Source organism: Thunnus thynnus, chromosome 22 (genome assembly GCF_963924715.1).
Source record: "Thunnus thynnus chromosome 22, fThuThy2.1, whole genome shotgun sequence".
NCBI classification, from domain to species: domain Eukaryota; kingdom Metazoa; phylum Chordata; class Actinopteri; order Scombriformes; family Scombridae; genus Thunnus; species Thunnus thynnus.
The window spans coordinates 12521305-12532858 of NC_089538.1; the positions used below are offsets into that span (position 1 = coordinate 12521305).

Below are 11554 nucleotides of genomic sequence, written 5' to 3' on the forward strand. Positions count from 1 at the left end.
AATCATCAGAGCACATGAGGGAGTTGAAAGTCTTTGCTGCTGGCTAAAGACCTTCGTTTTTTTTGCATTTCTGATAGCGCTGAATCATTTATTTGGTTCCAACAGACAGCAGATGCTTAAGGCCTCAGAGATTGTGGCTGTTTTTTTTATGCCTTTATATGCATATCAATTCAAAAAGTGAATGTGAATAATAGTTAATTGAGATCCTGGAAAAGGTTGTGCCAAAGCTTGAAGGTGTTCAGTTTTTTTTTAGAAATTCAAGGCAGAGGCACAACGTAGTCAGACTACCTGCGGACGAGTGAGTGACATCAGGTTTCATTCATTAAAGGTGATAACTATCTTAAGATTCAGACTATAAGAGCATTTTCAACTAGTGGACAACGCACCTGATTTATGAGATAAACAGTTGGTCTGTGCATGCATGTAACTCTTTAAGTTTAGTGAATTAAAATGACTCATTTGTGTCACGGTTAATATATTTTTTAAAGAAATCTTAGTTTTGGGTGAATCCACTGTGACCTTGAGGTATCATTTTGACATAAGCACCAAAGTCACATCCTCAGTGGCATTTTAGGATTAAAATAGAACATTTATGAAGGTGTGTTTGGCATCATCAGAAATGAAAAGCACTACTATCTGCAGATGTGGAATGTATAGGTTTATATACATAGTGTCCAAGGTAATAAGATGAGTTGGTCAGGTGTAGTTTGGTCAGTTTTGTCTTTTTTCGATACCATTCTCCACAGATTGCCTCATAGTTGATGTTACAACAAATTTTAAGGTAATTCTCTAACATGTTTAAGGCAGAAATGTCTTGAATGCACCTGATCTAGCTTTCTAAAGGAATAAATGTTACAAATGCTTCATGTAAAACACTAAAATCTTCTAAATTTTAAGCACGTTGATCACCTTACTGCTGCTAAAAAAAAAAGTGAAGTTTGTGTAATTGAAATTTCCCCGCAGCTTTAATTATGTAGTAAGTAAACACACCTGTAGTGTTAAGAGTATTTATTACTGTTCGCTACTAGTGTCACATTAAGCTGAAGAAACCCTGTACAGTAAATTACTGATATTCATGGTCTATTTTGTGTGATTTTGTTCCAGGTGCTGCAGAAGACGTGACTGTGTGCAGCTCAGGACTTCAGCTTCATGTTGCATATTTTGGTTTGTTTATAAATCCACACAATCTATAAGTAACTTGTACTGTTAGAACAGTTTCCATCATCTACTGTTGTACAATATTTAGCTTGTGCTGCCATCTATTGGTAGATAAACCTCAATGTTACATTTGGAAAACACAAAGTTGGATTCCCCTGCCCCCACTGTATGTCAGTCAGTTATGATTTATTGGAAATGTATTGACCACTTTGGTATTAATTAACCTCAAGGTGCATTATTACCTGATCTAAAACTGACTTGAAGTGTGTGTCAAAATCTAGTTTTAACATGTTTTAATTGAATTTATAAGGTGCTTGCATGGAACATATTACTACACAGTAAACCTGGTATTCCTACATTGGAGCTGGTTGGTTAATTATCATCTCATGTTCCTCTCTTGTGTGCAGTGTACTTGAACGCGACATCCTGGACACCCGGAGTAGTTTAATGCAGTTGTGCGTACATTATGAGACAGCCACTCAGAATATGAAAGAGTCTTTAATTCTTGATTTCAGAACATAAACTCCATTATAAACGAGGCCATCTCCATATAATAACAGGATATATCACCTCAGTATTAATGTTTGATAGTACTGTATTGTATTGTTTGAGACAAAACAGCTGAATGAGCCATTAGACAGTAATTAAGTACGTAACAATAATGTGAATTTTATAAAATGATATAAGGACTCTTGCACCCAAGTGTGCATATCAACTGTAAACAAAAAAATGTTTGCATATTGGCATACACATAATTGTTAAAACAACAACCTGTAATATTGGCCATCAATAATACTTGAAAAATAATCACGAAATATTTAAACCACATTTGTTTGCTTTTGGTCAGAAACAGATAAAAGATTTCTTTAAATCACTTTTCAGTGACTAATACTTACATTCCTGCTTAAAATTTGCTACCAAATAAGCATTGGTTTCTGTGGTCCATTTAAAAAAACAACAACAACAAAAAACTGATATTACTTCAAGAGGATGCAAAGCCATTTAAGTGATCTGCTTTTATTAATAAGGACAGTCAGACCAGCAGCTTAAAGGCATCTGGTTTCCTTTCAGTACTTGTGGGGGCCTCTGTGGTCGGGGGCATGTCTGTAAGGGCGAATAGGTCTCCGGCTTCCACCTGCATTCCTCCCGTCATCGTACTCTTTCTGCCTGTAATCACAGAATTAGACAGTGTTCAATGTAAGATGCCAATATTTTATATTAATATGAAAAAACAGCGTAACTACAAACTACTTTAAAGAGTTAGTTGTTAATCTTTAACAGGACAGGTTCACAATTTTTCAACAGTCAGGATCTCTTCCTGATGTCCTTTCAATGTAAGTGATCGGGAACAAAATGCATTTAAAGGTTTATCTGAAGCCAATATGAAGCTTCAGCTGTTTTAGTACCAATTTCCCTTTTTTAATACTATACTTAGCCAGGAAACACCGTCTGAGGAAGCACTAAGAGGAAGTGTTGGATGATATCCACTTTATTTGACTAATCTGGATGACTGAGGCTTCATATTAGCATCAGATAAACTTTTAAATGCATTTTTGCAGAAAATAAGGACTGTGGATTTTGTCCCTCATCACTTACAATGAGGACACATTATAAAGGGATCTTCTAAAAGGTCAGTATGAACAGGAGGAATGATTACATCAAGCAAAACCAACTTTCATGTGGGCGACTGACTGTTATTTTAAGATGGACTTGAAAATGTTGAACTTATCACTTATAAAAGGATAAAGCTGACGATTTTCTATATTTTTCTTGTCATTGACAAATCTCATGTGCAGAACCAAACCAACAATGAACTCATCCTACTTATATGTATTGTGTGTCTGTGTGTGTGTGTGTATCCAAAGCCTGATATCTTATTCCTCTGTTGTTGTCCAAAAACTATTAAAAACACATCAGTGAGCCACACTGTTGCACTGGGTGACATGTTCATTCGCCCTGAAGGCCATGGCTACCGTAGCTTGTTCAGAAATGGCTCCAAAGATGATTAATGATAAGATAGTAACCGTCAGGAGAGAGGTTACTTGTACAGCAGATGTCATTGAACATGTGCGGGAATGCAATTCTGTTTACACAGCTCCACCAGCTACATATCACAACCTCTTGACTTTGTACTGAAGCTCTAAGAAATTTACAGTGTAGTACAAAGTCAAGAGGTTGTGATGTGTAGCTAGTGAAGCTTCGTAAACAGAACCGCATTCCCGCTCACGGTCAATGACATCTGCTGTACCAGTAACCTCTCGCCTGACAGTTACTATCTTATCATTATTAGTCTTTGGAGCCATCTGTGAACAAACTACGGTAGCCATGGCCTTCAGAGCAATGAACATGTCACCCAGTGCAACAGTGTGTCTCAACAACGGAGGTCTACAGCACAGAGGAATAAGATATATCAGACTTTAGATACGCACACAATACTTGAAGTAGCATGGGTTACACTTACTACTTTGATTATCTGATGCAAACTAACCCGTGATGATTTAAAGGAATGCTTCAACATCTTGGGAAATGTGCTAATTTGCTTTCTTATTGAGAGTTAGATGAGAAGATTTCCAGTTTTGTGTGTGTGTGGTGAGTTGGAGTCAGGAGGCAACTGTTGTTCTGGCTCTGTCTAACGCTCAGAAATACACCAACAACTCTAAAACTCCCAAATTAATTAACCAGAATCTCTTTGTTGATTTTCAAGGCATTCTGCGCTGCAACTTTTTCTAAACAAACAGCAGGGTGCAGTGACTTCCTGAGTCTTGTCATCACAGTGAGGTTTCCAGACAACCAGTGGAGACGCTGCACAGACGTGCTGAGTCGACGGCCCAGCACTAGCTGCTCCAGTCTTTCTGTTAAGGTAAGCTAATCGCCTACTGCTCCATACTTATTACACACGTTACCTAATTTGGTAAGAAAGCGTCTAAGCATATTTCCCAAAATGTTAAACAGTTCCTTTAAAATAAAGGTTGGGTATAAATCACTCACCGCAAATTCTCATCTTGCAGGTCTTCAGCTTTGAGGGCGGATTTTGAAATGCCCATGCCTTGAGGAATCCTATCTGGGTATCTCACAGCTATCTTGGTGCCCATCAGCTCAAAGCCCTGAAGAAATGAACAAAGATCACAGACAGCGTTAGCAACTATTTTCAGTGGAAAGTAGCTAAAGCCTGCTCAAAAAGTCGCTAGATGTCAGAACATAACAACAATATATAAGATTTAAAGAAAATGAAGTCAGCTCTGACTCTAACTAGCTTTATCATTAATTATTATCTCATCTAAAGATTTAGATTAAACTTAAAGCAGGCTGTTGTAAAGACTGTGGGAAGCAAATTTATAAAGATCCGGTTTTTAAGAGTGAACAACCACACAGGACGTCCTATCAGATGATAACGAGCAATTGCAGTTTACAAGAAGTGCAACTGAAGTGAGCAAAAGCAGTCTGTTGGTCACATTGTAAACATTAAGTCCACTTACATTAAAACGTCTGATTGCTTCATCACAACACTCCTGTTTTGTAAAGTTTACGAAGGCACATCGTTTGGAGGTCAGAAGCTTCGTACTATAGACGGCTCCAACCCTGCGGAGAAGGACGATACGTTAGGTAAATGATTTCATCAGACGAGTTGATTTTAAATAATTTGTTGTTTACCATTTCTCACTGAACTACTGTTGTCTTACTTGTTAAACACGTTGGTTATCAAGGACTCAGTCACGGGGTAAAACAAGTTTCCCACCCAAACTGGAAACAGTTCTCTGTTGAAAGAAAAATATCAGGGATATTTGAAGATTTCTCTTGAATAAAAAAGTGTTGATGTGCAACAAAATCTATGTTGAGATTCTGATGTAATTTTGAGAGGAAACCATCTTGAACATCAGCACGCCATCATTCATAAGCCAGTTTGAACTGCATCAAAGCATCTAATGATTTTCTGCTCTCTTTGAATTTACTGTTTAATTAAAAAGGTGCAGCAATACCAATTTTCCAGAAAGGAAACCAATAACCATAAGTAAACTGTAAGTGGAGCACTTCATTAAGCTTGTCCAATATGAGAACTGATTGAGTATCATCCAATTAACCAAAAGCATTATTAAGTGCCACATCAGTGTCACAGAGAGTTGGATCTGCACTGATTTCTACATAACAGACTATTGATGCATCACAAAGTCATCACGTTCATTGAAAAAGCAAATAACTGTCACTTAAATGGTAAATAACCCGTGACTAGCTTCGCCAAATTACACTGATTTCACTGTGCACGGATAATCGAGCTAGCCGCGGAGACTGGTGATTTTTAAGGGTATGGTTAGCAGGAGTGCAGTGTGTGCACGGAGCAGATCTAAGCAGCTTTTTCATGAACATATGACCAAATGTAACCTCAGAATAATTTATAGTTATTTTAAAATAATTTAAGGCTTTGAAATGTTCAGAGGTTTCAACTTAATGGCTTGAATATTTTGTCACCATCAAAACACAAATCCAAAAGGATCACACTCTACAGCTATTAGTATGAAGTGTACGTATAGCAGTTTGTTAGAATTGCCAAAATGTTGTGTAAAGCATTTTTTAAAGTTATTTTTAAATAAACTATTGACCTTTCAAACGGGGTCATGTAACCGGATCTATACTCACGGTGGTGGTCGTTTGTCTTCACTGTTGGTCTTCGTGGCCTGATTGGTAACGGGCTTTGGCTCACTTGGGACATTCGACATATTTTGGACCGGGCCTAAAGGTTTATTCTTCAGTGGTGTTTTTGGTGCCTCCTGGGACTGAGGACGAGGAGGATGATGATGATGAGCAGGAGCGGGGTTTGTGTTGGCTGAAAGGACTGGAGAAGTTCCGGTGACATTCGCTACTTGGACCAGTGGATGAACTGAGCCATTTTGAACGGCTCCTAAACACAAAGACAGTTTAAATTAGACGATTAAACAGACAAACACAACCTGTAAGTAACTGATGACATTTAGGCTTATCACTGACAGTGTGATGTCTCAATTGAAGCTATGACATGAGTTTAGGAAACGTACTCTACACAGACAGGCTTCAGCAGCATTTGAATATAATCTGATAGTAAAATCAGATGAGATACTCACCTGGTTGTTGGTTTAATTTGGACAGCACCTCCAGCGCTTTATTTACTGTTCCGTGAATAATTAAAGCATTTGAGCTCTGCTCCCGACTGAAACCATACTCCTGAAACAAAACACGAGACTTCTGGTTCAAGAAAGACCTTCAATGAATGATCACCATCAGCTTGCCATGTTGGTGTTTTATTAAAACACATCACATAAGAAAAAGTGATGTATGAAAATCAAAGTAACTACTGGGATTACACACAATGACATGTTATTGATACACACCATTAGTTGTATTATCTGTACTCTCATCAGTTCCTGGGCAGCTTCTGTGTAGGCACTGTCCAGCTTGAGAACCTCCCTGAAGGCCTGACAAGCCTCTTCATACCTCTGCAGGAAGAGAGAGAGAGAGAGAAAAAGAGATAAGCTTTCACGACACGCAAATTCAGGGCTAAATCAAAGTTCAGGTTCACTGGCTGCCATCCTGCTGGACTAATCAGCCCTGTTTATAAATGTTTACGGCAACAGCTAGTCAAAACAAGTCTGAGTAAATAACAGGAGCGCGGGCAACTCAATGACACTTGGAATTCATTCAGTGCTGTTGCAACAAGGCCAAAGTGACGTGACAAAGTCATTCCAACCTGAACTGCTGAGGGAGAAAAAAAAACAATATAAACACTAATGAAAAAGTCTTTGACTCAGGAAAGTTAGACTTTTTTTTAATGTAAAACTGGTGAACGGCAGGTCATATTTAAGGGTGTCACGGTACACAAAATTCACACTTTGATACACACTATTATTTATGGGTCGTAGTTCAATGTACAAGAGAAAGGTCAACACATAACAGAAGCTTATGGGCATAATTTTTACTACAAAAAAGAACTTGTATATGATCATTGAGTAAATAAAAACAAAAACACATACGGGTGGTGCATTTTTCATGGGAGATCATTTACCTTTAGACCAGCCAGCGCTCTGCCCTTCCTATACAGGCCTTTAACCCAGCCTGGAACCATGCTGAGAGACAGCTCCGCATCAGTCAGAGCCTTCTCATATTCTTGCATCTTTTCAAAACAGAAGGAACGATTGCCAAACAACCTGCGGCAGAAAAGACAGTTAAAAAGTGTTGCATAAAAATCAAGCAGATGGTGTAAACACAATCAGAAAATTTGCTTAGAAGTAAAAGGACTTACTTAAACTCTGTAGGGTTGTACCTAATTGCATCCGTGAAATACATCACAGCCATATTATAATCTCCTGCACTTGCAAACTGATTTCCAATAACTGCAGGAAAAAAAAGGAGGAACTTTAGTGAAAATGATCAACCCAACTGACAGAAATACTGTTCAAGAGATGGTTAAACAACTAACCTCCAAGATCTGTACTCATTTTTACATTATCTTCAAACGTAGGGGTGCTAGGTGTGGCAGAGTCCTGCTGAGAAAACAAAGAGAAAAATTAGATGAACAACCTTATGGTAAAAGCACAAATAACTGTTACTGTATTGTTATCAAACTCGGTTATTACAAACAGTAATCAATATCTACTTTTTAGTAGGAAAATGCAAGGCCTCACCTTCTTGTCAACATCCTGGTCTTTATTTGGTTTTTCAGGAACTTTTTTAGTTTCTTCTTTAACTTGGATCTTCTTTTTCTCCTTCCTCTCAGGCCGGGACTTCTGTTCCAATTTACGTCTGGCTATAAGAGCAGCTTTACTCACAAAAGTACTTGTCAAATCCAGTTCCTTAAAAAAAAAAAAAGATAATTTAGGAGAGACAATTAGAAAGACGATTAGGAGAGACGCAATTAGTCACCTAACCTTTGTAAGTAACGATGTCAAAAGTGATTAGATTCAATATGTCAGCCAAGTTCAATAAAAAATAGTAAAATCTAATTTGGGGTTTTTATTATTTTATGCACATCCTTTAGAAGAATATTCACAAAATCAGCTTGGACAAAGATTTGAATGAAGTTTTGCTTTATTTTTGTAATGTCATGCTATGATTATGGAAATTACGATTTGATTTAAAATCTTTTTCCATTTTAAGTGCATCACGACGATACCATTATCCAACTCATTACTGGGTCAAATGACAGATCAATGCAGTTATTTTTAACATAAACCTTTTGCTTAATGTTTAACTGATGGGAGCAGAAACTTAATAATATAAGCAGTTGTTACCTCAGAGTCTCCTGAGTCCTCCTTGTCGCTATCTTTCTCACTGGATTCGTCTTCACTACTATCACTGCTCTCTGTATCTTTAGCTGAAGCCGACTCTTGAACACTGGTATTGATGCCGTCTTTAGATTTAGCATTAACTGGTTTACTCTCGTCTGCTTTAGATTGTTGTGAATCATCTGTTCCCTGTAAAAAAAAAAAAAACACAACAAAACAGAAAAACAAATATGTCAAAACACGAGTATGAAGCTTGATGAATTTTAGTTGGAGACTCACTTGCCAACCTTTCAAACAAAAAATGTTGTACACAAATGATCAATACCTCTACATTTTTCACAGGGTTCTGTTTTTCCTTCTCCAATCTCTCGAGACGTCTTCTTTCCTTCTGTTTCTGTTGCACAACAATACACACAATGAAATTTAACTTCACCCAGTCACCGTGAAGCCAACTTCTGGACACATCTCTCAGGAATACAAGAGATTTTTTACCTGTTTCTTAAGCCGCTTCTTCTCAGTCTTTTCTTTGCTTTTTTTCGCCTCTTGTAATAATCTGGCTTTTCTTTCAGTATCCTAAAAATGGACAGGAGTCGCAAAACTAACATTACTAGGATTTCAATCATTTGAACTGTGCACAATCACTAATGAAGTCACTTGACTCGACATGATAGAAGTAACAGAGGTGAACTTACACTCTCTTTTGCCTGAACTTTTACAAGGTGGGAGGGCGGGTGATGATGACGCTCATAGGTTGGAGTGTAGAAATGCAGTGGAGGCTGAAAAGCAGAGCCGAGTCTTGTATGGTTCCCACCTAATCCTCTATCGTTCTTGTCAGTGAGCACCGGGTATGGGAAATTGTTTTGACGACGATGATGATGATGACGTACCCAATTCTCAAGTTCATAATCATCATCATCATCATCATCACCTGTAACATCTAGATCATCTTCATCATATTCCATACCTGTCGGGAAAAAGAAAGTTTAGTTTTGACACAACACATTTCATGAACTGAATTCCTGCATAAATGTCTAACGTGTTACATTTAACTTGAATGCAAATGCACAAGTAAAAACACTGAAAACAGACGTGCGTAGTGTGATATTTTCTTACCAAGAAGGCCAAATCTTACTATCCTTTGCATACGAGGACGTCTCTCAAACATATCCACAACCCTCTGCTAGAGAGGAGAGAGAGATAAATGGATGTCAAGTCCACATAGCTGTGTACAACCCTCAGATTAGCTCAGCAGCTTCAGCCTTGAAACTTGTACTCTCCTTATTTAGGCCCCACTATACTCTCAACAAAAAAAAAAAAGGTTGGCGTATTCCCAACAGCTGTCTAAAGCTGTGTGTCAGTTCCAGTACTGACCGCAACTTCGGGTTGCAGCCAGTTTATTGAAGCACTGCATTTGAGTTTCACTTTCCTTTACCCAAGAAGACAGTCTGACTCATAAAGTCAACAACAGGAGTCAAGTTCCTTTCCTTGCACTGGCACAACAGTAAACACACATGAAGTCAACAACTGTGGAGGTTGCACCTAATTTGGGGAAATTTTCCATATTTAAGAAAAACAACAAAGAGAAGTAGCTTGCAGTAGAGGAGTCATTAACTATGCCAGCAACTGTAATGTGGAAAAACAAAGCTACAAGATGACAGGAAGTGAACCAACTGATCATGTAAACAAAGTCGTGCTAATCTTTTTTTTTTTGTATTACAGCACAAGGAAATAAGTTACAGCGGTATCGAGTTTATTTTCCAGGTTACACGATTTGAACTTTACAGAGATGTGTAATGACGTGCAAGATTTTATGGTCTTGAGTTTCGATTTTACTTGGCACTGTAGACTAATGTTTTAATAAGCAAGTTCCTGCAGTATGTCGCTTGTATCTGGCGATCTTCCAGGAGTGACTGGAGACAAACACGCAAGCCACAAGCAAACTGTACAGATAACAAAGGTTTGCAGCTGCAAAAAAGGTCGCAATATCCCAAGTAAAGATGGCAACAGCCAATGTAAACAATGCAGGATTCAACCTAGAAAACTGGGCTTTGGAAATGTTAAACGCTGGATGTAAACAAAACTATTTGCCTGTATTGAAAATTCAATATAGGCTACCTATATGTATTAACTTTATTCCTAATAGTGGAGGGTGTGTTTCAAATCTTTACATGCAGTTATCAGAAATGTCCGATGATGGAACTTTTCTCATTTCACAAAAAATACCAACAGTATCTTGAACACAGGGCGCAACTGACTTTTTATCATCGCGCTACGTCCAATATATACATCAGTACTTTCAAACTCATGCGAGTGTCAGTCATTTTGTGGCGTTATGAAGGTAACTGGCCTCTTGCGTGGTAAAAATGTAAAGTGAATCAGTGTTTTATAGGAAAAGTAGCAACGCCAACAAAGAACATACGCAGGAAGTGACTACGTGCCCCGTTTAAAGTGTATTCAAACGGGCATTACTCAGCAAACACAGTGAAGTTTAATCTTATGAATCCTTTACAAACTTACAAGTTTGTAAGGCTGCTGCTACTTTGAGGGCATATCATATCATGTCAGCTAAATTTACATTAACGCCAAGAGCAAACGTGGGCGCTTCCCACGTCTCAATTTTTCCGCGCACACACACACACGAAAGAGGATAATTTTAAAAGGTATACTTACAACCATTTGGATATCTGTATACTCTGAAAAAAGAAGAAAACAAACAAACGTCAAATAAAACTTGACGGGACGATTTTTAGCAATATTTCCAACTACAAAGTTACGAGCGACGCTAGCTTGTTTGCTAAACTCGCCACGAACTTCTTATAAGAGGCAAAAAAAGAGGCATTTTCTTACCTGTGTCGTCTCTAAATAACTCCATGTTTAGTAATACGTGCCTCTCCACCGCTTCATATACTCTTAAATTCGAGTTAATTACAAACTAAACGCTAAAGTTACCATCTTCTAAGCGCTGTTGCGTGCGTGTTGCCTGCGCGCTCTCAATAAATCGCGCTACCTCGCGTGAACCCGGACGTAACTTGGGATTTATTGCACGCATGCGCGCTCCTGTGCCAAAGCTCTCTTACTGCCACCTACTGGACACATACTACTACTACTATTACTACCAGTAATAATAATAATGATAACAACAACAA

At 38.1% G+C, this 11554-nt stretch overlaps 1 protein-coding gene across 3 annotated transcripts; it reads right to left on the reverse strand.

Annotated features, from left to right (window-relative positions):
- Positions 1-1637: 1637 nt before the first annotated feature.
- LOC137174371 (tetratricopeptide repeat protein 31-like) lies at positions 1638-11422 on the reverse strand. 3 transcript variants are annotated; one of them, XM_067579607.1, is made up of 18 exons: positions 11256-11422; positions 11079-11101; positions 9522-9585; positions 9101-9372; positions 8901-8981; positions 8734-8802; positions 8415-8597; positions 7809-7976; positions 7604-7670; positions 7427-7517; positions 7190-7331; positions 6519-6623; positions 6252-6351; positions 5791-6052; positions 4839-4913; positions 4635-4737; positions 4147-4262; positions 1638-2325 (listed from the first exon to the last, which is right to left on the reverse strand). In XM_067579607.1, exons 1-18 carry the CDS (start codon positions 11278-11280, stop codon positions 2226-2228), a joined length of 2046 nt encoding a protein of 681 aa, XP_067435708.1. In that variant the 5' UTR covers positions 11281-11422; the 3' UTR covers positions 1638-2225. The 3 variants fall into 3 exon arrangements, with proteins under 3 accessions (XP_067435708.1, XP_067435707.1, XP_067435706.1); XM_067579606.1 differs by having other exon boundaries at positions 7604-7667; positions 9522-9588; XM_067579605.1 differs by having other exon boundaries at positions 9522-9588.
- Positions 11423-11554: the final 132 nt, after the last annotated feature.

Bases quoted from the DNA above. Each gene is read 5' to 3' on its own strand.
- LOC137174371 (XM_067579605.1), bottom strand. From the start codon at position 11,280: ATGGAGTTATTTAGAGACGACACAG. The intron at 7,671-7,808 runs GTGAGGCCTTGC...TTGTTTTCTCAG, and splicing joins ACCAGGATGTTGACAAGAAG to CAGGACTCTGCCACACCTAG. The intron at 4,263-4,634 runs GTAAGTGGACTT...TCATTTCTTCAG, and splicing joins AAGCAATCAGACGTTTTAAT to GGCTTTGAGCTGATGGGCAC.